The sequence below is a fragment of the Mercenaria mercenaria genome, chromosome 10, assembly GCF_021730395.1.
Source record: "Mercenaria mercenaria strain notata chromosome 10, MADL_Memer_1, whole genome shotgun sequence".
Taxonomy (NCBI): domain Eukaryota; kingdom Metazoa; phylum Mollusca; class Bivalvia; order Venerida; family Veneridae; genus Mercenaria; species Mercenaria mercenaria.
The window spans coordinates 36253369-36281202 of NC_069370.1; the positions used below are offsets into that span (position 1 = coordinate 36253369).

The 27834-nt window shown below is 35.8% G+C and overlaps 1 protein-coding gene across 5 annotated transcripts in view; it reads right to left on the reverse strand.

The window, feature by feature from the left end:
* Positions 1–6983: 6983 nt before the first annotated feature.
* LOC123559376 (cell adhesion molecule 1-like) overlaps positions 6984–27834 on the reverse strand; it is a 42431-nt gene continuing 21580 nt past the window's right edge. The window contains exons 5-9 of one of the 5 annotated variants that reach the window (XM_053552764.1): positions 25934–26035; positions 22925–23047; positions 20174–20195; positions 18319–18391; positions 6984–12694 (exon numbers count right to left, since the gene is read on the reverse strand). In XM_053552764.1, coding sequence (XP_053408739.1) covers positions 12539–12694; positions 18319–18391; positions 20174–20195; positions 22925–23047; positions 25934–26035 — 476 coding nt within the window. In that variant the 3' untranslated portion in view covers positions 6984–12538. Of the gene's footprint in view, positions 12950–18318; positions 18422–20173; positions 20196–22924; positions 23048–25933; positions 26036–27834 lie in introns of all 5 variants that reach the window. The other 4 variants (XM_053552762.1, XM_053552763.1, XM_053552765.1 and 1 more) reach the window with 4 other exon arrangements.

Here is a 27834-nt window from a genome sequence, read left to right on the forward strand (position 1 = left end):
AAAAATGTAAAAGTAGGTCACTACGTCAAAATCAAGGTCAAATTCTATTTCAGAATACAAAACTATGCACAAGGTCCAAATATGAAGCCTGTACCTTCAAAAATGTGAAAGTAGGTCACTAGGTCAATGTAAATGTCAAAGTTAATTTTGGTACACAAAACTATGCATGTGGTCCAAATTTGAAGGCTATAGCTTGAGAAATGTAAAAGTAGGTCACTAGGTCAAAATCAAGGTCAAATTTTATTTCGGAATACAAAACTATGCATGTGGTCCAAATTTGAAGCCTGTACCTTAAAAATGTGAAAGTAGGTCACTAGGTCAATGTAAAGGTCAAAGTTCATTTCGGTACACAAAACTATGCAAGTGGTCCAACTTTGAAGGCTGTAGCTTGAGAAATGTAAAAGTAGGTCACTAGGACAAAATCATGGTCAAATTTTATTTCGGAATACAAAACTATGCATGTGGTCCAAATTTGAAGCCTGTACCTTAAAAATGTGAAAGTAGGTCACTAGGTCAATGTAAAGGTCAAAGTTCATTTTGGTACACAAAACTATGCAATTGGTCCAACTTTGAAGGCTGTAGCTTGAGAAATGTAAAAGTAGGTCACTAGGTCAAAATCATGGTCAAATTTTATTTCGGTACACAAAACTATGCATGTGGTCCAAATTTAAAGGCTGTAGCTTGAGAAATGTGAAAGTAGGTCACTAGGTCAAAATCAATGTCAAATTTCATTTTGAAACACGGAACTATGCATATGGTCCAAATTTGACGCCTGTACCTTCAAAAATGTGAAAGTAGGTCACTAGGTCAAAATCAAGGTCAAAGTTTTTTCCGGTGCACAAAACTATGCATGTGGTCCAAATTTGAAGGCTGTAGCTACAGAAATGTGAAAGTAGGTCACTAGGTCAAAATCAAGGTCAACTCATGTCAAGGTTCATCTTGCCACTCAAAAATATACATGTGGTCCAAATTTGAAGGCTGTAGCTACAGAAATGTGAAAGTAGGTCACTAGGTCAAAATCAAGGTCAACTCATGTCAAGGTTCATCTTGCCACTCAAAAATATACATGTGGTCCAAATTTGAATGTTGTAGTTATTGACAAGAACATTTTAAAAGCTTTTCCCTATATAAGTCTATATGAACCATGTGACCCCCGGGGCGGGGCCATTTTTGACCCTAGGGTGATAATTTGAACAAACTTGGTAGAGAACCACTAGATAATGCTACATTACAAGTATCAAAGCCTTAGGCTTTGTGGTTTGGACAAGAAGATTTTCAAAGATTTTCCTTATGTAAGTCTATGTAAACCATATGACCCCCAGGGCGGGGCCATATTTGACCCTAGGGGTATAATATGAAGTTTCTTAGTTGAAGACCACTAGATGATGTCACATACAAAATATCAAAGCCCTAGGCCCTGTGGTTTTGGACAAGGGGTTATTCAAAGTTTTTCCCTATATAAGTCATTATAAACTATGTGACCCCCAGGGCGGGGCCATATTTGACCCCAGAGAAATAATTTGAATCATCTTGGTAGAGGACCACTAGATGATGCTTCAAACCAAATATCAAAGCCCTAGGCTCTGTGGTTTTGGATAAGAAGGTTTTCAAAGTTTTTCCCTATATAAATCTATGTAAAATATAGAAATAAACAAAGGGCCATAACTCACTCATAAATTGTTGAACCAGTCTGATTTTCAGGGGGACACAACTAGGGTACCAATACATCATTCTGACAAAGTTTGGTCAAAATCCCCCCAGTAGTTTCTTAGGAGATGCGATAACGAGAATTTGTTAACGGACGGACTGACGGAATGACGAACGGACGGACCACGGACGCAGAGTGATTTTAATAGCCCACCATCATCACATAGCCCACCATCTGATGATGGTGGGCTAAAAATGGACGTCAATAGGCGGGTTGGAAGGCTTGAAGTGCCGAGAAAAAAAATACAGAAATATAAAAGCTGTAAGATACACATGAAATGAGGAATATGCTGAATTTTATATTAAACAAAATGTCAAAACGGAACCCTTTAACTTCAACGCATTTCCACCCGTCGTCGAACGTGTAGTAAAATATCATCTAATTCTATTGGAGCTATTACTTCTAAGCTGGCTACAAATAACTGTAGTTCGCGCTATACTTCTCGACATTTCATATATGTCGCAGACGGCAACTTCAATCAGTACTCACAAGAAGTCTGATTGCATATTATTATGGCTTTCATGTTTATTTTAGCTTGTCTGTCCGAAGAATAAGTAGAGCTATTGCACTCGCCGGTATCTAGATTTTATCAAGTTTTGTGTAAGTATATCTACTTTGTGTGAGTAGTGTACACCAAAGTTTGAACTGAACTGAACCAGAAACTTAATAGACAAGAGGGCCATGAAGGCCCTGTATCGCTCACCTGACCTATTGACCTAGAGATCATCAAGATTAACATTCTGACCAGGTTTCATTAAGATATGGTCATAAATGTGGTCTCTAAAGTGTCAACTAGCTTTTCCTTTGATTTGACCTAGTGACCTAGTTTTTGACCCGACATGACCCAGATTCGAACTTGACCTAAAGATCATCAAATTTAACATTCTGACTAAGCTTCATGAAGATACAGACATAAATGTGGCCTCTAAAGTGTCAACAAGCTTTTCCTTCGATTTGATTTGACCTAGTGACCTACTTTTTGACCCCACCTGACCCAGATTTGAACTTGACCTATAGATCATCAAGATTAACATTCTGACCAAGTTTCATTAAGATACGGTCATACATGTGGCCTCTAAAGTGTTAACTAGCTTTTCCTTTGATTTGACCCGGTGATCTAGTTTTTGACCCGACATGACCCAGATTCAAACTTGACCTAAAAATCATCAAGTTTAACATTCTGACCAAGTTTCATGAAGATACAGTCATAAATGTGGCCTCTACAGTGTTAACAAGCTTTTCCTTTGATTTGACCTGGTTACCTGGTTTTTGACCCCAGATGACCCAATATCGAACTTGTCCAAGACTTTATTGAGGATAACATTCTTACCAAGTTTCATTAAGATTGGGCCAAAATTGTGACCTCTAGAGTGTTAACAAGTTTTTCCTTTGATATGACCTGGTGACCTAGTTTTTGACCCCAGATGACCCAATATCAAACTCGTCTAAGATTTTATAGAGGGTAACATTCTGACCAAGTTCCATTAAGATTGGGCCAAAATTGTGACCTCTAAAATGTTAACTAGCTTTTCCTTTGATTTGACCGGATGACCTAGTTTTTGACCCCAGATTACCCAATATCGAACTCATCCAAGATTTTATTGAGGGTAACATTCTGACCAAGTTTCATTTAGATTGGACCAAAAATGTGACCTCTAGAGTGTTAACTGTCAAATTGTTGACGACGGACAACTGACGACGACGACGGACGATGGACACAAGGGGGATCACAAAAGCTCACCTTTGAGCACTTCGTGCTCAGGTGACCTAAAAATGCACGAATCGAGTACACAAGATACTGCAACTGACGACGAAACAAATGGTGGATGGGCCCTTCGAACATTATACATGCCTCTCAGAGTTTCTGGTATCAAGGCATGACAAGAGGGCCATGATGGCTCTAGATCGATCACATGAGTTACGCTGCTTGCTTGGACAGTTTTGGTTATGCTAGGAAAATGTCTGTGAAATTATTTTGAATAGTACCAATGTTTTCCGGCAAGAATAAATTTGAAGATTCTACTAAATAAATACGGCTTGGTAATGTGTGTGTGTGTGTGTTGGGCAGGTGGGGGGAAGGTGGCATGTGTGGTGAATGATAACATAGGATACTACACGACACTAACAAAACAGTTACCACTACATATTTACATGTAAACATGGCTGCACCCACTTGCAGCCATGTTTTTTCATGAAACAAAATTTGTACAATCTTCGTAAAAGTTCAACTAAGAAACTTTTATGTGAAATTATTTTAAAATCGGGCCTGCTGTGTCCAACAAGAAGAATTCTACTGTTTCCAGTACATACATAAAGGGAGAAGTGATCACGCCCTCTAGTGGCCATGATTTTTGATAAATCGGACTAATCTGAACAATCTTTGTAGAGGGGTACAATAGGACCATTTGTGCTAAATTATTTAAAAATCAGACCAACAGTTTAGGAGATGTTGTTTGAAGGTCACTTACTTGTAACTTAATTTACTTTTAGCTCTGGCGACTCTACGTGCAACCAATCAAAACAGTTTGAACAATTTTGGAAGTAGACGACCCAAGGAACATCCAGGCCAAGTTTGATCTACTTCCACCCCATGCTTTCAGAGATGTTGTTTGAATGGTAAAAAGTGTGACGCCAGATGGCAAGTGATCACAATAGCTCACGCAGAGCACTTTGTGCTCAGGTGAGCTAAAAAGCTAGGGATTCAGCAACTACTATTTCACATCAACTCATTCTATAAAGGGTGAACAAGAGCTGTCACAGAAGACAGCACGCTCGACTTTTTCCATGCTGGATAGTGAAATTTGCCACGTTTGTGGAAGCTTGAGCTCAGCTGTCACTGTAGTATTTAACTAAGGCTGCTTTTGAGAAAAGCCCTTGTCTCCCACAACTGCCTAATCATCTGAATAGTAGTATACCAGTCAACCATGTACAAGGACCTGAACTGCCTAATCATCTGACATGATTAAATCTTGGGGACATAAAGGACCCATATACTACTATTCAGTAATTCATATTAGTAGTATATGGGTCCTTTATGTCCCCAAGACCTGAGCAACTTTCGGTAATTCAAGAGCCATAATTCTGAAGTGCCTTGGCCGATTTGGCTAGTTATCGAACTTGGCCGAGGACTTGTTAGCAAACACATTTTGTTCAAGTTTGGTGAAGTTCAGATGAGAAATGTTCGACTTCGAGTGTGGACAAGATTTGTGACAGATGGACACACATACAGACAGACAGACAGCAGCAAATCAATATGTCTCCAACCACAAAGTGGTGTGGAAGACAAAATTAATGACACCAATGTGGATGAAGATATTGGACAATAGGTTAAATCTGTGTCAAATGTATTTTGTAAAAAAAGAGATAAAGTGTATCAAAACATTAAATATAAAAGGGTCTTAATTCTTGGAAATTTTCTGCAAAAGTAATTAACCATGTGTCATGTTATTTGGCTAACGATGTGGAACAATTATTTTAAGTTTGAACTAGAAAATGCTTTTGTAAAAAAGCGCATGTCTCCCCCAATGCAAAGTCCTATAGGCAAGAAGTCAATAGGGGTCAGGAGCGAAAGTCAAAGAGACACTGATGGTTGGCTGCAATAGGGATCGTCTACTTGGCATGTCCAGTCATCCCGCTAAATTTCAACACTCTTGGCCAAGTGGTTCTCAAGTCACTGTTCAGGCTCCTGTGACCTTGACCTTTGATCAAGTGATCTCGAAATAAATAGGGGTACTCTGCATGTCCAATCATCCTATTAAGTTTCAACATTGTAGGTCAAGTGGTTCTCAAGTTATTTTCAAAAAATGATTTTACATGAACAGGCCATTGTGACCTTGACCTTTAATAGACTGACCCCAAAATCAATAGGGGTCATGTACTCTGCATGTGCAATCATCCTATGAAGTTTCAACATTCTGGGTCAAGTGGTTCTCAAGTTACTAACCGGAAATGGTTTTCAATGTTCAGGCCCCTGTGACCTTGACCTTTAATGGAGTGACCCCAAAATCAACAGGGGTCATTTACTTTGCATGTACAATCATCCTATGAAGTTTCAACATTCTGGGTCACGTGGTTCTCTTGTTATTGATCGAAAATGGTTTTCCATGTTCAGGCCCCTGTGACCTTGACCTTTGATGGAGTGACCCCAAAATCAATAGGGGTCATCTACTCTTTATGATCAATCATCCTATGAAGTTTCAACATTCTGGGTCAAGTGGTTCTCTAGTTATTGATCGGAAATGGTTTTCAATGTTCAGGCCCCTGTGACCTTGACCTTTGACTGAGTGACCCCAAAAACAATAGGGGTCGTCTACTCCAACAGCCCTTCAACCCTATGAAGTTTGAAGGTTCTAGGTCAAATGGTTCTCCAGTTATTGCTCGGAAATGAAGTGTGACGTACAGACGGAAGGACGGACAGGGCAAAAACAATATGTCTCCTGGGGAGACATAATTAAATCTGTTCAGTAATAACTGAGAAAGAGCAAAGTGCGTAACAACTTAAACCTAAAATTCTAAGTAAAAAGGGGGCATAACTCAAAACATATTGGTGCCAGCATTGTGGACCTTGTGACAAATGATGTGGATGATAATTTTAAGTCTGAATCAAATTTGTTTGGTAATAACAGAGATAGAGTGAAAGTGCATCTAAACTAACATGAAATTTTAAGTACAAAGGAGGATAATTCATAACATATTGGTAACATTGTTATAGCTCTTGTGTTAAATGATGGACAACCATTTTAAGTTTGAATTAAATCACTTCTGTAATAACAGAGATGTAGTCAAAATGCATAAAAAAAATTAACCTAAAATTCTTAGCAAAACGGAGGCAATGTCGTTTAAGAAATATTGGTGCCATAGTTATGGACCTTGTGTAATATGATGTGGATGATGACAACTATTCCAAGTTGGTATCAAATTCATTCAGCACTGAGATAGACTGAAAGTGCACTAAAACTATAGCCTGGAATTCCAAGTAAAGAGGGGTAATTCATGAAATGTTTGTGCGAGAGTTATGACCCAGCTTGCACTATATGATATGGATGGTCATGAGGAATAACTATTTTAAGTTTGAAGCAAATCCACCAAGTAATTACAGAGTTAAAGAGAAAGTGCATCAAAACTTTAATCAAGGTGTGGGGTGTGGAAGGACGCTGATGCCGGGTCGAGTATGATAGCTCTCCATATACTTTGTAAAGTCAAGTTAAAAAGTGGCATGATGGTGATGACAGGCTGCAAGAAAATTATTACTGGGACAAGAAACACATACTAAAAGTGATTATTAAAATATTTAATAGTTTCTATTATCATTATTTCAAGGAAAGAATATACACATTGTACATGTACTTAAATGCATATATATATATACAAAATGAATTTTGAATCTAAGAGCACATTTCATGTTTATTTAAGGTACACCATCTATACATAAAATATTGAATCAGAGGTTATTCAATATTTAAAAGGAAATAAAACATAAAGGCTCTATCAAATGAAAAAATGCAACAATCAGTTGCACATTCTACTGCATAAAATAATTGAAAAAAAATTGCAAAAACCTATTCTTTATAGAAATACGCAATAAAATTTATACCTTCTAAAAACCAAGTTTTTCCCAAACTATGTCAAGTTACTATTCATAGAACCAATGAAAAGTCTACTGTATAGTGCATGCACCTATGTAAAAATGTAGGCTGGTACCAATTCATACACCAGAGACTTTGTAATGTGACAAAAATAACCAAATTAACTTTTTTAAATGAGAACACTATACCTGGCTTTTATGTGGATGTGTGTAATCCATAATAATTTCTACATAGAGAATATGCCTTTTGTTTTAAATATCATAGTTCTCTGTGTTATGAAGATAATAAACTTTCTTTACAAAATTCCTATTACAGAATTTATGAAACTTTTAACTGAAAACAGAAAATGTAAAAGACTAGATTTATAGTGGAAAATACACAAAAAATAGAGACATAATATCTTTCAAAAAGACTTTACAAAACAGAAAAGCAGAATAGTTAGAAGATAAATCACCTTGTTCAATGTCTTGAATTTCTTTGTGCAAAAGGAGTGATCTCCCCTGGAAATTTTCACACCATCAGAGCTGTTCTAATAAAGAGTGAATTTCTCAATGCTGTACAATGTTTCTTGAGCTGTACAAAATATACAATGACCGTGTAACTGTGGTATTTACATGAAGACATAAAATGCCTTTATAATACACCCGAAATTACATAACCAACCTCCTCCTTGCCCTACTGTCTCTACGCATATGAGTAAATGTTATACATTTCGTGCAAAAAGGTGCCTTTATTACACTGATTAATGTACTGAGAAATGTAATCAGCAAAAACCGATGGCAGTGTCTAACCTCATTAGACCTCAGGTGTTAAAACGGTTTTAAAATGAAGGTAAGGGTACAGAAAACAATTATACGGCAACAAATTATGGGATTTTTTGAAACAATACACTACCAATTTATATATTCAATATTGAAACCAACTGAAGAGCTTTAGGTATATACATCAAATAAAAGAGATAAACCAGTGAAATACAATAACGTTTCTTTATGATGCAGGTAATGCTATTAAAAACTGTTAGTTTTCTACCATTTGAAATAAAACTATGTTGTTCCTTGACAACTGACCATGTGCTTAAGGTTCATTGTGGAAATCATAAATAACTAACCTAGCTAAATTACCTAGCTATTAATTAATAAAACATAAAATCAATTTGTCAGTCTAATCACAAAAAAATTTTCATAAAAAAATATACTTTCTTGACATGTAATACATGTAATATCATAACAACTGATATGAAACATAATAATTGAGCCGCGCCATGAGAAAACCAACATAGTGGCTTTGTGACCAGCATGGATCCAGACCAGCCTGCACATCCGCACAGTCTGGTCATGATCCATGCTGTTCACTAACAGTTTCTCTAATTGTAAAAGGCTTTGAGCGAACAGCATGGATCTTGACCAGACTGCGTGCATGGGCAGGCTGGTCTGGATCCATGCTGGTCGCAAAACCACTATGTTGGTTTTCTCATGGCGCGGCTCGTATGTCCTGGTTTTTGCAAAACAGGCGTATAAAAAAGGTCTATTTCGGTAACACCTTAACAATTTAAAATGGTCCCACTTTAGGATAAAATCTGTCACAAAAATATGCACAGCATCACTTTTGATATGTATAAATTTCAAACAACCTTCATCGAAGTAAAATGATTTTATAAAAAAAAAATGAATGAATGGTTTTCAGTCAAACATGAATCAAATGCTGATATAAACAGTGCAAAAAGGCGCAATCAAAAGTAGCTTTCATACTAAAACATTTATTCAATTCACACCTTCAAAAAAAGCCTGTTCCTGGAAACCTCTTCATTAATGATTCAAACAAAAATAGCATCCCTATCCCTTGGTTTCGTCTTGCAACAAAAAGCTAATAAATTATGAAAACGTAAAGTGTTGTTCTGCTGGCAGACTTTGTAAAATAACAGATCAATGCAGCAGTTTATGAACTGCAATTTAGAGCTCTTTAAACAAATGCTGTTTCCTGTAAAGACACTTATTTTGTACTTTACATCTATTCGTAATAGCACTGGCAGGCATACATTCATACATTTAAACTATGATCAATCTGAATTAATTAATCTGAATTAATCATTCTGATTTGATTAACTTCAACAGATCAATCTAAATTAATCAATTGGAATGAATCAATTTGAATTAATTAATCGGAATTAATCATTCTGATTTGATTAATTTCAATAGATCAATCTAAATATATCAACTGGAATGAATCAATCTGAATTAATCCATCTGAATTTATCAATTTGATTTAATTAATCCGAATCAATCAGTCTGGATTAATCAATTCAAATAAATCCATCGGAATTAATCCTTAATTAATCAATTTTATTAATCCATCTGAATTAATCAAACTGAATAAATCAAGTCTTTTTCATTGCGTAGACCAGCAGATTTCAAAGCACTAACAACATAGGAATATGTGAACTGATATAATATTAGATGACTGTTGTTGTTTTTGTATGCACTGAATTTCATAGTTTTGGGGCAATATGACTTTTTCATGGATTTCAACTTTTGAACATGAAATAAATGGAAAATTGATTTGTTATTTGGGATTCATCTGTGAGGATTAATGCAACCACTAAATCCATACCATGGATATTATTGCTTTAATAGTAATCATTTATAAAACCATAATGAAAATTTTCAAAATTACTTGGGAAATGTTAATTTGATAATCAAAGTCAACTGCAAATGGGTTTGTTTAGAATGACAAGTTTGTCTTTTTTTCCTAATCCTTCAAATGCAAGTATTGTAATGAAACTTGAGATCTGTATTTTAATGGGACAAGAATGACTGTAGTAATGTTGTCACACACTGCCCTTTTTCATGATACCAAAATGACTGGATTTTTAGTTTCTAAAATTCTGCTAATTATTTTCCACCAATCGTTCACTCCAACTTTTGACCTTTAAATAATTTGTATCATTTTTCATTGTTTTTTTATTTCTAACAGATCTGTATCTTTAGACATAGCAATTATGATTTTCAAATGGAATGCATTATTCTCCAAAAAACACCTCTGCGACCAGTCTGATTATGGTCTGCACTGTTCGCTATTCAGTCAGTAAATTTTCAGTAAACACCCCTTTGAATAATAAATGGTTCTGCCTAAATTGAATGATGGACCAGTCCATTATAGTAATTTAGCAGGGTAAAGGTTAAACCATTCCTTAAGGTAGTAGACCTGTAATGATAATCAGCAATTTCTGTGCCATTTCATATTCTCCTCTCCTAGTTCAGCCTTCTTCTGCTGCAAATTCAGGCCATATAGGCGACCGCTTCCTTAACAACCCGAGAATGCCAACATCAAATACAGACTTTGAAGTAAAGAAATTGAGGAACAAATAAGAGAATACAGTAATCAAATGGAAATTACAGTTTTGTCATACCGCTCCACTACCTTATATCACTAAAATTTGGAAGGCATTGCTTTTAACTCACTCCGAGAAAACATGGAACTTAGCAAATACAATCAACAAACTGTTTAATCTTTACAGCCTTGTTTCTGACTAATCATCTTATAATGTTATGAAAATGTTGAAAAAATATATCTTAAAGTCGGTGTAAATGGCAAATAAATGCTTATGAATCATGAATACAGACCTTTAACTGAATCAGTGCAGAAATGTGTCTGATTATCGAGTATAAGTTAACATGTTTATTTCATCAAAGATGAACTGTCACTATCTGCTAGTGTAAAAAATATAATTATTGGTGAACAAAATATCTAAAACCAAAACTTGTTTCAAAAATAGAAATTAAAATACCTAAAATATTGGAAAACGAATAGAGTTTAGACCTAGTCATGTTGCTTGCTAAAAAAACAAATTCGAACACAAATATGTGTATGACACATGCTTGTAACATAAGAATGCACTACATACTAACAGAATTTAAAACACAAAAGATGTCTGTAATGAAAATATAAATTTCAAGAAGATCAAAAGATTAACCTGAGTGAAACTGTTTCAGATACGCTACACTAACTACCAAAAGTTAGCACTACATCGTCCACAATGATATGAGCCACGCCATGAGAAAACCAACATACTGGCTTTGCGACCAGCATGGATCCAGACCAGCCTGCGCATCCGCGCAGTCTGGTCAGGATCCAAGCTGTTCGCTAACAGTTTCTCTAATTGCAATAGGCTTTGAAAGCGGCAGCATGGATCCTGACCAGACTGCATGGATGCGCAGGCTGGTCTGGATCCATGCTGGTCGCAAAGCCACTATGTTGGTTTTCTCATGGCATGGCTCATTATGTGTTACATTCATAATGCAGTTACACTTGCCTTCAAAAGACTGGGAATCACAATGGCGTCTGTCAAAATGTAGGCTTTTCAAATTTTAGAAAGCAAAATTCAGCTGTAAAATGTAACTTATACAAAGTAAAATTTCATTTTCGTACGTAAATGTTACATGACAACATTCACAACTTACAATGACGTCTTGTTACATAATTTCTTGCAATTACAAATAGACAACACATGCAGAAATTTTATTTATTCACATATTTAACAGTCTTGTCTAACAGGAAAGCCACCTCTATTGATATATTACACGAGCTATATACGTGTTTTCATTTGTACAATGTTTTACATGTGTCCATATCACATAGGCTTTGTACAATACTTTCCCAGTTCCTTCACACAGATACATGCATCCATGTGTACATTGATACACACAACCATGTGTACTTCATTACACACAGCATACATACGTGTCTATACAATCACAAATGGATCACTATTTTTTGTACCATAATTATCTGTTTATGAATTCAAGATTATTTACACATATCCGTACTATAAGTGGATTTTCTGTGAACTCTGTTCCTTTGAAAAGGCAGTCAGGTTTAACTATTTAATCTGTTAATCCAGCTACATGGTCCATACAGAATCTGTGTAAGGCTGTTTAAATAAAATCGTGGTTATCTGTAACTCTTACACTGTTTATCATGTTCTTAAATAGACAGTACAAGCACAGTTCTCCATATTCAGGACATTAAGACAAATCTGCTTAAAACAAGCATGTATGAAATTTTCAGACGACAAATAAAAGCTTCATCTTAAAACACCATAAGTATAGTTCTGAAAAGGAAAAGGCGTCACACTTAAAACTCATGAAAATTTTTCCAGTGAATCACTTTTTATTGCTTTCTTGTAACACTCAACGTACAGTTTTGATAAAATACTTCATTTTAACGTTTGAACACAATCGATCACAACTTATACTCTTGGATTCACAATATCGGCATATGGCGTGCTTCCATTGTCCAGAATCTGAATCGGTCTCCTGCTTCGGGGCTTGTCGTCAAACTGTAGGTCGATATACAGCAAACCGTCCTCATTCCGCGGCTTTACATCAGAGGAACTGTCGAACGACTGCAGAAATTGGGAAAAACAGATTTTTTAAAAATGTTATTTGAAAGTTTCAAAACTAAAGAGATTAAAGTCATGCAGATTAGAGATTAGATCTCTGTGCTATACTCTAGGATTAACTATGTCGCCATAGGACCCACTTCCCGACATGTTGTCAAGCAACTGTATTGGTCGCCGACTTCTTGGTTTATCATCAAACTGTACATCAAAGAGACCATCTTCGTTTCTCGATTTTACATCTGATGAACTATCGAACGACTGTAGAAATTGGTGAAAAAATAAAATCGTAACAAAAAACAAAATCACATTCATCACCACAACCACAACACCACCACCTCCTTAAAGCTACTCACTCACAGATGGGGTTAAAAAATAAGTCAAAAATAATTTACTAATAAATTCAAAGTTTGATAAATTATTTATAATACTTACAGCCTGTCAAATAACAGATTTATTCTAATCACATTGAAGGAAAAAGTAGGTTCAGAAGTCTTTAATCAAATTAATCCCTTTAAAAAAAGTTTAGAGAAAATTTTACATTTTTAAAGAATCTGTGAGCAAGCTGCTTTAAGCAAACTTAAATGAAGAGTCTACACTGCACTGCAAGAGCGAGCTAAAGATGATGCATAATAAACTCAAATATGCCAGACAGATCATAATCAATGTAGGGATATCGCAGGTTTTTTGGTGTTATATCATCTGCAGAATCCCGAGGGCTTGGTTGGTGCCTGAGACTGGTAGACGAGGAAACCAACATATCCCAAGGGATTCTGAAGATGTTATGACACAAAATGATGTCAATATGATGTCCCTCAACATCATTAATTTCCATGACATGCGAGGGAATATCTGCTTTGTCTGATCGTGTTGAGGTCATTTCCTTTTGAATTATCCATAATATAATAATAATTTCGTTTTCAGAATTTTCAAACTGCATTAAAGCAAGAGTTCCACAATCGTTTTAAATTCTATTTCAAATAACTAAACAACAAAATGTACATTTACCGGTAGATTAAACACACTGTTAAAGAATTTAAATATAAATATGTAAAAATATCACTTAGAGACACATCTCCAGATTTACATTTCAATATCTACATTATGATCTACATTGGTGGCAAAAGCAGAATCAATTGTGTCCAGCATGATAAGGGTTAATTACAAGTCAGTATTATTAGTTAATCTTTATGACTAACAAACAAGAGGACCATGATGGTCCTGAATCGCTCACCTCTTCCCACATGACCCAGTTTTGAGTATGACGTTGTTTTTTCTATTATTTGACATAGTGACCTAGTTTTTGAGCTCATGTGACCCAGTTTTGAATTTGACCTAGATATTATCAAGATAAAAATTCTGACCAATTTTCATGAAGATCCATTGAAAAATATGGTCTCTAGAGAGGTCACAAGGTTTTTCTATTATTTGACCTGTTGACCTAGTTTTCGAAGGTACGTGACCCTGTTTTGAACTTTACCTAGATATCATCAAGGTGAACAGTCTCACTAATTTTCATTGAAGATCTCATGAAAAATATGGCCTCTAGAGAGGTCACAAGGTTTTTCTATTTTTATACCTACTGGCCTAGTTTTTGATCGCACGTGACCCAGTTTCAAAACAGACCTAGATAGCATCAAGGTGAACATTCAGATCAATTTTCATGAAGATCCCATGAAAAATATGGCCTCTAGAAAGGTCAAAAGATTTTAATAATTTTAGACCTACTGACCTAGTTTTTGACCGCAGTTGACCCAGTTTCAAATTTGACCTAAATATCATCAAGATGAACATTCAGACCAACTTTCATACAGATCCCATGAAAAGTATGGCCTCTAGAGAGGTCACAATGTTTTTTTATTATTTGACCTACTGACCTAGTTTTTTATGGCACGTGACCCAGTTTCAAACATGACCTAGATATCATCAAGGTGAACATTCTGACCAATTTCTATGGAGATCCATTCACAAGTATGGCCTCTAGAGAGGTCACAAGGTTTTTCTATTTTTAGACCTACTGACCTAGTTTTTTACCGCACATGACCCTGTTTCGAACTTGACCTAGATATCATCAAGATGAACATTCAGACCAATTTTCATACAGATCCCATGAAAAATATGGCCTTTAGAGAGGTCACAAGGTTTTTCTATTATTTAACCTACTGACCTAGTTTTTGAAGGCACGTGACCCACTTTCGAACTTGACCTAGATATCATCAAGATGAACATTCATACCAACTTTCATACATATCCCATGAAAAATATGGCCTCTAGAGAGGTCACAACGTTTTTCTATTATTTGACCTACTGACCTAGTTTTTGATGGCATGTAATCCACTTTCGAATCTGATCTAGATATCATCAAGGTGAACATTCTGACCAATATTCATGAAGATCTCATGAAATATATGGCCTCTAGAGAGGTCACAAGGTTTTTCTATTTTTAGACCTACTGACCTAGTTTTTGAAGGCACGTGACCCAGTTTCGAACTTGGCCTAGATATCAACAAGATGAATATTCAGACCAACTTTCATACAGATATCATGAAAAATATGGCTTTTAAAGAGGTCACAAGGTTTTTCTATTATTTGACCTACTGACCTAGATTTTGAAGACACATGACCCAGTTTCGAACTTGACCTAGATATCATCAAGGTGAACGTTCTGACCAATTTTCATGAAGATCTTGTGAAATATATGGCCTTTAGAGAGGTCACAAGGTTTTTCTATTTTTAGACCTACTGACCTAGTTTTTGATGGCACGTGACCCAGTTTCGAACTTGACCTAGATATCATCAAGATAAACATTCTGACCAACTTTCATAAAGATCCCATGAAAAATATGACCTCTAGAGTGGTCACAAGCAAAAGTTTACGGACGCACGCACGGACGCACGACGGACAACGGACACCACACGATCACAAAAGCTCACCTTGTCACTTTGTGACAGGTGAGCTAATAAAACACAGCTAATTTCATCCTAATTTACATTAAATTGTAACTGAGTGACTAATAGCTTTGATAGCTTTTTTTACATACTTTACAGATTACACATTTCTCAAAAAATGCTGTCAAATTACTCACTGATCATATTTAAACTTTTCACTTGAAATAATTTATTACTAACAAACAGAAGTACTTTAAGAATCTTGAAACTGTTAACATAAATCTGAAGGTGTGCTTCTAAAATTATTATACAACAATTCATATTTCTAATGTCACAATTATTACGTCATAACGTTAAACCGCATAGCGATGCACTGGAAAAGAAACCAACAGAAAACAGGCAAATATTTGATGGATGTCGTCAAGGATGTACCTAAAAATCCTTAGTAATCTATTAGAATCGAAATAATATAATTATCTCATTTAGTGATTTGCTGTTGAATAAAATCACCGTTTGTCGTTCAGATGCGTATTATCATCACTCGGTCTGCACCCTCGTGATATAATTCCTTCGCATCTGAACGGCAACCAACGATTTTATTCAATGACAAATCACAAAATGAGATATATTATTTCTTAAATATAAAGACATTTCAATCCAAATAAAAGCAACTCTTAAGCAGCATTAGAAAGCAAACAACAAAAGCTGTCGGATGACAGCGCGCTCGACTATTCGAAGAATTGATTGAAGAATGGGGTCAAAATATTTCTACAGATATTCAGACAAATTAAAGTAAAAAATACATTAGACAAACAATGTTCCCATATTTGTGGATTTCGATAAGTCTTGCACTAAATGGCAATGTGTGAAGCAATTTCAAAGTCCAAAAAGGGCCATTATTCAGCCAAAATAGTTGTCAGAGTTATGTACACTTGCCTACAGATGGAAATCATGATGATAAACAAGTGTCCAAAGTTTAAAAGCCATATGTCAAATAGTTTTGACAAAACGTGGACTTGTATGAAATCAGAACCAATTTCCAAGTCCAAAAAGGGCAATAATTAAGCCAAAATATATGACAGAGTTATGTACTCTTTCCTACAGATAGAGACTGTTATACTGAACAAGTGATAAAAGTTTCAAAGCCATATGTCAAACACTTTACACAAAATATAAACTGGTACGAAAAACTTAACCAAGATTTCTAAGTCAAAAGGGGCCATAATTCAGCCAAAATCCTTGATGAAGTTATGTACTCTTGCCTATAACTGGACATGGTGATGGTAAACAGGTGTTGAAAGTTTCAAAGCTTTATCTTCAAAGACTTTGTCAAAATATGAACTGGTACGAAAAACTTAACCCAGATTTCTAAGTCAAAAAGGGCCATAATTCAGCCAAAATCCTTGATGGAGTAATGTGCTCTTGCCTATAACTGGACATGGCGATGGTAAACAAGTGTTGAAAGTTTCAAAGCTTTATCTCAAAAGACTTTGTCAAAATATGAACTGGTACGAAAATTTCTAAGTCAAAAGGGGCCATAATTCAGCCAAAATCCTTGACGGAGTTATGTACTCTTGCCTATAACTGGACATGGTGATGGTAAACAAGTGTTGAAAGTTTCAAAGCTTTATCTCAAAAGACTTTGTCAAAATATGAACTGGTACGAAAAACTTAACCATGATTTCTAAGTCAAAAGGGGCCATAATTCAGCCAAAATCCCTGATGGAGTTATGTACTCTTGCCTTTAACTGGCCATGGTGATGGTAAACAAGTGTTGAAAGTTTCAAAGCTTTATCTCAAAAGACTTTGTCAAAATGTGGACTGGTACGAAAAACTTAACCAAGGTGTGACGCCGACGCCGACACCGACGCCGACGCCAACGCCAACGCCGTGGTGAGTAGGATAGCTCTACTTATTCTTCGAATAGTCGAGCTAAAAAGTAAATATTGACAGAAAGATAAATATAGTTCTTTTAAAACTACTTTCCACAGAACAATCAAATTTTGTTTCAGAAAAAAAATTGTTATACATAAACGCGGTCAAATAATTTTGTTTTCAATACTATAACAGAGGAACTTGTTAAAATCAGCGTACTTTCAAAAATTTCGATGGGAAATATCTCAAAACTACTTAGTGTAACCCATTACACTTAGGAAAATCTAAAAATAGCACAGTTAACCTCCGCGCATGCACAGATATCTACTTCCGGATGCACAGACATCTACTTCCGGATGCACAGACATCTACTTCCGGATGTAAACAAAGTCAATGTAAGGCCAAAAGAAACGGAGACGGAAACAATAAACGATTATGTGGAAAAATTTCTGAAACTTTGTTAACCGAAGCATACAAGTTACGGTTGAATCAGTTTACTAAAATCTTGGAACTACTGCTTACTGTTTCCTTTGTTGACTGTTTACATCCGGGGATTTCTTTATGTATGGAAAAACTGACAAAAATACTAAACTCGTTCTAACATTAGGTTTTGGTACTATGTCAAAAATCAGTGATTACAAAGTAACAAAATGCAATTTAATTATAATATTAGCTATTTGCATAGCCTGAAATCGTATATAAAAGATAAAAATACTTACAATTCCATGGAAGGTAACTTTAGAATGTAGCATTAGTAATATATAGCATTTTGTTTTTTTTTATAAACTTGGAAACAATTTAAATATAGATCAAACAGAAATTTAAGAAATCTGTATAAAGAACTTTATGATTATGTGTATACTTACATTATTAAAGCTTGAGTTGAGTGCACTTCCCATATTGTTCTTCATGCCATGGTCAGCTGATACAAGGTCGGGCCTGTTACCATAGAAGGACAAATCTTGATTACTGAAACAAATTGTTAGGTTAGTACAAAACCACTGCAACCTTGGGTTAAATCTAGTCTTTAAATCAAATCGAAACTTACAACCCATACAAAGGAAGAGTTAGGCATTTAGGAAGACAGATTGTAGTTAGATCCCACATTTTCTTGAAATTCTCAGACAGAAACTTAGGCTCAGACAATTAGCAATTTGAGCCACGCCATGAGAAAACCAACATAGTGGCTTTGCGACCATCATGGATCCAGACCAGCCTGCGCATCTGCCCAGTCTGGTCAGGATCCATGCTGATCGCTTTTAAAGCCTACTATAATTAGCGGAACCGTTAGCGAACAGCACGGATCATGACCAGACTGCGCAGATGCGCAGGCTGGTCTGGATCCACGCTGGTCGCAAAGCCACTATGTTGGTTTTCTCATGGCATGGCTCATTTCTTATTACACTGACAAAGTTGAACAAGAAAATCATTAAAGAGGTTTAAAAGATATGAACCTTAAATCTAAGGGCAAGGGTAGTAACCCTGAACTGGAGCATGGAGTGAAGCATGAACATACTCTTGAGGTGTATCCCAGTGTCATGAAAAAACTTTATGGGATTTAGGGGATATGGACCATTTGGACAGACTGACAGCCAACATGAGCACTGAACATTTCTGCCTTCACTAGAAAATAATACTGTTAGTAGAACAGTTAATACATAAAATTATACAGGAGGTAAGGTTATTAAGGATTTATTATACAAAAACAAACATAATTATGTAAGGAAAAAATATTTTATAGGGAAAACAATATTAGCCACAAGGAAACATTTTAAACTGTTTACCAGGAAATACTGATATTTTCAAAGATTCAGAAAATAAATTTCTTAAGAAGTCACATTACACCAAATACAAAGTAACATATAAGAATGTTTTGTTTTTAAATAAGAAATGTTAAGTTACAAACAAAAAGCAAAAATAACTGTTGTAAAACATATACCCCTCACTCAACATGGCCTGCTGGAGGTATCTTAGTGTGTAATTTTCAGTCTCGTGTTCACTGGAAACTGACCAAGCCTTATATCTAGTTACTGAGAGGAAACTATTCTCAGTTTTGAGGTCACTGTCACCTTTTCATTTGACCTACTGACTCCCTATTAATAGCGATCACCTTCTAACCACAGGCAATCATCCTGTTAAGTTTGACCACAGTAGGCCCAAGACATCTCATGTTATTTAAAAGGAACTGTTTTCAGAACGAAAGTAAATGTGACCTTGACCTCTGTCCTACTGAAATCGTACGTGTCATCTACTGACCACAGACACTCATTCTTTTAAGTTTGACCACTAAGGTCTAAGCCTCCTACAGTTATGAGCAGAGTCTGAAGGTCAGTGTAAGCTTTACCTTTGACCTACTGACCCCAAATCCATAGGGGTCATATACTGTGAAATACGACCATTGTAGGCAAAAGGTCTTCCAGTTGTTGATAGAAAATAGAAATATCTACTGATAAACTGATGGACCAGCTAGCTGACAAATTGGAGGATAATAATATATCACATCTTCTTTTTGTGGAGGATGAAGGAGGGGTGGATAAAAATAACTCTTGGTGGTAAAGTATACAGACACATTCCAAACACACAAATATTCTAATTTTCTATTACTTTTAAATTAAATCTGTAAAACAGAAAATTAATATTTTTTTTTTTAAAAATGTTGCAGAATAGAGACAGACTTAACAGTTTAAGTACTAAAACATAAATTAGATATACTGTACTTACTTCCTTGGCTTCTCTGGAGGCTCTGAAATAGGAAAAAAAATATGTGTTTCTTTCTAACAAATAAAACACTGCTAGTATGGTTTTTAATGCATTTTTTTTATAGATTTAACATTCATTATACTACTGAGAGTATACATTTCTATTAAGTATAAAATAATTGTGTCCTGGTTTCCTTACCAATGCTACAACTTGTTTTGCATGTTAACAGAAAACTTACCATAAGCTTCTAGTCTACCAATAAAATTGATGTTACTTGATATTACTTCATACTGAAGTAGCTTCATAGTTATGACACTAAACACTGATGTTACTTCCCAGAAATGTGACATAGTCACTTCACAGCATTGTTACTTCACAGTGACAACACTTCATATTGACAGCTTGTCAGAAATATCAAGCAATTTCTAGCTTAAAAGTTTAAGAGACTGGTCTCAGAAACCAGGATTGTCATTGATCATTTTTCGTAACAAGAGCTCAGGATCAACCAACCAGATGCTGGAGTGATCCAGACATCTCACTGGAAAATTCAAAACAAGAACCCAGAATCAACCAACCACATCAACCAACCTGGAGTGATCCAGACCTCATTAAAAGCTCAGAATCAACCAACCAGATGCTAGAGACATTCAGACTTCTCATTGGTAATTTCAAAACAAGCAAATTCGATGAATTGGTATCCCCCGCCGAAAGGGTTTGTGGTGAGGAATGGCAAAAAGATATATCCGGCAAAAAGTTAAGGATGTTAATAAGAAGCAAATAATTTCATAAGTCAAAATCAATTTAACAGAAAACAAATGTTTAATTAAAGAGTACACAATAAATGTATGATACTTTGATCCTGACTAAAGAATTTATTTTGAATGGGATATGCTTACTGTAATAAGCTTAGCTTTTAAAATTAAATGCAGTTAATTGAAATGTGAGCTTGAAGTTTAACTGGAACGGAATGTTGTCTTTGAGTGGTTTGGCACCAGGTGTTGCTGTTTAACATGAACATTTGAACTTAAAAGAGCAGATGTCCTTGAGAGAACACAGGTAAGATATCTTGAACATGGCTGAGGGCAAGGTTTGTGCGGCCATAACATAACATGTAATGCTGAAGGTTTGAACATTAAAAAAAAAAAAAAAAAAAGGAATGGAAATATATATATAGATATATGTATATATTTATTATTTTAGGGGGTGGGGGTGCAGAGGAATGGGAGAGGAAACAAAATTTCACATGTTGATTATAAATATTGATTGAAAATGAAAAATGAAAAAAAAAAAAAAAAAAAAAAAAAAGGGGGAAGTTGTGGGGGGGGGGGGGGGGTGGGGGGGGGGGGGGGGGGGGGGGGGGGGGGCAGAGGATGCATGATCAGTGGTGGGCATGACTGAGTGGAGAAGTGAGGTGGGGGAATGGTTCAACTTGGAAGGTTTGAAAAAAATCTAAAATAAGAAATGAAAAAAAAAAATTTTGGGGGGGGGGGGGGGAGGGGGGGGGGGGTTGGGAGGGGGAGAGGGTGTGACCAAGGCAAGTGGGTGACCAGGTGTGGGTTCGCAACTTCATACGTTTATAATAAATGTTCACAGAAAAGAATGAAAGAAATTTAATGAAATTCTGCCAAATGGTAAGTTTGTTATGTACAAATATGTGGATTTTTAGACAATTAAAGGGCAATAACTCTGAAGTTACAAAAGAAATCCGTACAAAATTGTCTGTGCACAACCACATTATAGTGCTCTAAATTCTGTTAAAGTTTCATAGTTCTAGGTCAAATATATCAAAAGTTATGATGCAGAAATTGCCACATCTATAGATCTATAGTACCCTATATAGTTAACACTAGAAACTTCTAAGGGCCATAACTCTGGTGTTACTTGGGCAATCTGTCTGAAACTTGATGGGCCCCATAACCTCACAGTGGTGAACATGTATATGAAGTTTGTTTGAAAACAATCTAAAAACTGGAATGATTTTTTTTATTTATTTTTTTTTGGGGGGTGGGGGGGGGGGGGGGGGGGGGGGGGGGGGAGGTGTGTGTGATCAAGGTAAGGGGTGACCAGGTGTGGGTACTCAACTTCTCATGTTTACAGTAAATGTTCATGGAAAAGAATAAAAGAAATTTAATGAAATTCTACCAAATGGTAAGTTTGTTATGTACAAATATGTGGATTTTTATACAATTAAAGGGCAATAACTCTTAATTTACATATAAATCCGAATGAAATTGTGTGTACACAACCACATTATGGTGATCTAAATTCTGTTTAAGTTTCATAGTTCTAGGTCAAATATATCAAAAGTTATGATGCAGAAATTGCCATATTTATAGTACCCTATATAGTTAACACTAGAAAGTTCTAAGGGCCATAACTCTGGTGTTACTTGGGCAATCTGACTGAAACTTGACGGGCCTCAAGAACTCATAGTGGTGAACATGTATATGAAGTTTTAAATAAATATTCCCAACCATTTCCTAGATATGGGTCTGGACGGACGGACAGAAAGACAGAAGGACGGACGGACGGACAGAAGGACAGACGGAAAGACGGACGGACGGACAACTTTCGTCGGGGGATAACAAGAGCTCAGGATCAACCAACCATGTGCTAGAGCTATCCGGAATCTCATTGGTCAATTCAAAACAAGAGCCCAGAATCAACCAACCAGATGCTGGACTTGGGAGACAGGTCTCCAAATCCAATTTTACTACCTATGACCCTAGGCTTATGAAAAAGAGATTTATAAAATGACAAGTATCTACATACCTTCAATTTCCTTTGGTTTGTTCCTCTTCTTCACACACAGAATAATAACAACAACACCAATAATGACGAGCAGACCGAGAACAACACCAACGACAATGTATATAGTTGATTTATTATCATCACCTGAAGCAGAAAAATTCACAAATCACCAAATAATCGGGCAAATACTGCCAAAGCTAAGTTTGTTTATCTCTGCTTGATTATAATGAGGTGTCTTGGTGAACAACAAAATTTATGCTGGCTGATAGTCACAAACCTGTCCATGTCACAAATTTTTCCACCCATACAATATAACATAACTATCCATGTAAATTGAACCCGATTTATCCGATAAGAGTTCTGCCACTGAGGAAGGTATGATTGGGTTTTAATCAGCAATTATGCTCTTTTTTAAACAGCATTTAGGAAGGGCAGTAAGCTTACCTAACTAGCGCTCCTGGATCCTGTACTTGTATTGAATAGTTCTCTACAAGGCACGGACAACAAATGGATCTGAGGTGGAGTGATTGAACACTGACATTGTTCTGGGGCAGAACTTGTGACCTCTTGATTCATAGCCTTAATTGTGCTCCACATATCAAGCTTCATTCTGGGACAGAACTTGTGACCTCTTGATTCATAGCCTTAATTGTGCTCCACATATCAAGCTTCATTCTCGGACAGAACTTGTGAACTCTTGATTCATAGCCTTAATTTTGCTCCACATATCAAGCTTCATTCTGGGACAGAACTTGTCCTCTTGATTCATAGCCTTAATTGTGCTCCACATATCAAGCTTCATTCTGGGACAGAACTTGGGACCTCTTGATTAATAGCCTTAATTGTGCTCCACATATCAAGCTTCATTCTGGGACAGAACTTGTGAACTCTTGATTCATAGCCTTAATTGTGCTCCACATATCAAGCTTCATTCTGGGGCAGAACTTGTGACCTCTTCATTCATAGCCTTAATTGTGCTCCACATATCAAGCTTCATTCTGGGAAAGAACTTGTGACCTCTTGATTCACAGCCTTAATTGTGCTCCACATATCAAGCTTCATTCTGGGACAGAACTTGTGACCTTTTGATTAATAGCTTAGTGTTCTATGTAACAATCTTCTGGTTCTTCTAGTTCTGGGATAAATTCATGGCCTTTTGATTCATAGCCATGTACTCTACTTAACTATTCCATTCTGGGACAGAATTTGTGATCTCTTGATTCATAGTATTATGCACTATTTAATGACCTTCATTCTGGGAAAACTTCTTCATTCTGTGAAAGAACTTATGATCTCTTGATTCATAATCATTATTTAATGACCTTCATTCTGGGAAAGAAATTCTTCATTCTGAGAAAGAACTTATGATCTCTTGCCTCATAGTCTTGTGCACTATTTAATGACCTTCATTCTGGGAAAGAAATTCTTCATTCTGGGAAAGAACTTATGATCTCTTGATTCATAGTCTTATGCATTATTTAATGACCTTCATTCTGGGAAAGAACTTATGATCTCTTGATTCATAGTCTTATGCTATGCAAAATGAGCTTCATTCTGGGAAAGAACTTATGATCTCTTGATTCATAGACTTATGCTATGCAAAATGAGCTTCATTCTGGGAAAATTCTTGTGATTTCTTGATTCATAGTCTTGTGCACTATGTAATGACCTTCTTTTGGGACAGAACTTGTGGCCTCTTGATTCCTAGTCTTATGCTACACAAAATGAGCTTCATTCTGGGAAAGAACTCATGACCTTCTGATTCCTAGTCTTAAGCTATGCAAAATGAGTTTCATTCTGAGAAAGAACTCATGAGTGCCAGAGTTATGCACCTTGTGTCATACGATGTGGGTGAAAAGGCAGAACAACTATTTTAAGTTTAAATCAAATCCATTTAGTAATAAATGAGATAAAGTGAAACTTTAACCTGAAATTCTAAGTAAAAAGGGGGAATAATTCATGAAATATTGGTGCAAGAGTTATGGCCCTTGTGTCATATGATATGAGTGACGAGACTGAACAACTATTTTAAGTTTGAATCAAATCCATTTAGCAGTAACTGAGACAGAGTGAAAGTGCATCAAAACCTTACCTGAAATTCTAAGTAAAAAGGGGGGATAATTCATGAAATATTGGTACCAGAGTTACGGACCTTATGTCATATGATGTGGGAGATGATGTGGAACAACTACTTTCAGTTTGAATCAAATACATTAAGTCATAACTGAGATAGACTGAAAGTGCAACCTGAAATTCTAAGTAAAAAGGGGGTATTATTCATGAAATATTGGTGCAAGAGTTATGGCCCTTGTGCCATATGATGTGGGTGATGATGAGGAATAACTAATTTAAGTTTGAAACAAATCCATCAAGTAATTACAGAGATAAAGAGAAAATGCATCAAAACTTTAACCGAAGTGTGGACGCGGAAGGACGCAGACGCCGGGTCGAGTAGGACAGCTCTCCATACTTCGTATAGTCGGGCTAAAAATGGTATATTAACAGCCTTATTCACCATCACTATGGAATGCCAAAAATTGAACATACTGAAAGTCTAGTATTTATCTCTATATGACCAAATTCTGAGAAATGTCTATGTGAGGATGGCGTGTCAACATTTGGGGAAGATACAATGGCATTTAAATGACTTTTCAACATTTAGATCTGAATGAACCTCTATACGGAGGAGCAAAACTGGTTGAAAAATTGTCAGAAATGACTTTATGAGGATACACTCCTTTATATCACAACATAAGACAACTCAAACAAACAGGTCCATATAACAATGTCAAAGAAAAATACTGGCAAATATCCATCAAAAGGTCCAGGTTAAGTTGTTTACAAAATTCTTTTATTTTTATTATTGTGACTAAACTGAACAACCTTGAGGCATATAAATGTAAGAATGTTACAGTGGAAGTTTACTTTAATTCTTATATTTAAAGGGGATCGTGATCACAGATGCTCAACTACACTGGCCATCAGCTATATATTACAAGTATTACTGCCACAAAACAGAGAAATACATACCTCCCGTAGCTGGAGCAGGTTTTTTTGTTGTTTCCGCACCTCCGCCAGTAGAACCTGTTGATGGTGTAGTTGTTGTAGTTGGTGGTGGTGTGGTAGTCTTTCCTACGAGAGACAGACAGACACTTGCTCACCCGAGTCGTACATTTCATCTCCACAATTATTACATGCATGTATATAAATATCTGAGGGGTGCTGGGAGGTAATAATACTGTGCATGGCTGGATTGTTGGGTATGGTAAATATTTCAAAACAAACCAGTTCTAAGCAAACACCTTTATAAACAGGACTAAAATAATTTGAAGTCATTTCTTTCTTGGAAGCATTGGGTAATTACACTTTTTTCCTCAAATTATTTGAACTTCAAAAAGCTCTTGAAGAATTTTAAGAGGTAAGATAACTATGACCCTATTCAAGTAACTCATGGAAATCCAATCCAATGCTCCGGAAATCCAATGCTCCGGAAACCCAATGCTCCGGAAATCCAATGCTCTATCTACTTAAAAGCTGCTTAACAGGCCAGGCATGCAATTAAAAAGATGAAAAGTCCAAGAAGGAAATAACTGTACCCCATACCAAATAAATAGCACCGTTACCACGACCAACAATATCCGTTTTGATAAAAAAAAATTTGTTTTGCTTTAGGTTTAGCACCATCTTAGCAGTATTTCAGATAAGCAATGGTGGGCAGTTACAGTTTTGATGAATTTGCAGCATTCCACTTTAAATGAAATGAAATTTTTTCACTTGTCTTATCAAAAACTGAAATGGACAACAGTATGCACCTACAAAATAGGCGTTTTTGCATAAACAGATGACTTTTTAATACCTAAAGTAGACTTAATAGCACTTTGATGATTTATCTTTTGCCCTAGATTCTGATTAACACTAATTGGGATTGAAAAAATCTATGCTGCAGCATTATGCCAAAAGACCAGGATTTACAAGAACAGGTAAAAGACTGGTGTCACTTAAAGACAGGTTTGGAGGACAATGTAATTTTGCACCTGTTGTATTTTGTTTGCAGAACAAAGTATTTCATTTAAGGTGGCATAAAAATGATACAGTATGTATACACCAGTTTGTGTAAAATATGGTTGTTAAGACTTATGCAGATTTCTTAAAATTAATGTATTACAGTAACAGTTCATGAGATGAAAACCACAAAGGCTCAACAGCATTCTTTATCCATACACTGGTAATCCCTTCTGGCTGTCAACTGATAATATAATTTCTATGCCACATTAAATAAAACACAAAAAGTATAAAATGTTATACAAGAATGCATGCACAGCTTATATCATATCAAATACATATCAATTAAAACATCAAAAATGCATTTCGCAAATAGCAATGATGATTTTGCAAAAGCTATCTCAACCATATCATACAAGCATTTAAAACATACTATAAAATTCAAATTAAATTTGGCATTTCATCTGTAGGCAATGAACACTACAACTGGGGGCGGGGGGATGAATGTTCATCAAAATTCCTGAAAACCAAATTAAAAACTATCTTTCCAACTAATACCGTGTTCAGACTACGTTTTTAATCCTACATTAACTTGGGTTTATTTTTTAAACTCGTTTGCGTCCACACTATATGTGGTGTTAAACGTGAATTTTGTAAAGGTCAAGTGGTTTCTGTAATGTAGCATTGAAACTACCTCCAAAGGTGGTTTTAATACTACATTAAAAAGTAATACTACATTATTTTACAAATGTGAACGCAAATGTGAGTTATATCTGGTTTTACAATCCCTAATCCGCAGATCTTATCCTTTGGCGGAAGAATATCGTGTGTTTCTCTTTTGTATTAAACAATTGATGCTGTGGCTGGCAAAAGTAATTGGACTGTTGATGAAACAAAAGCATTAAATTGCGATATGGAGTCATGCTGAC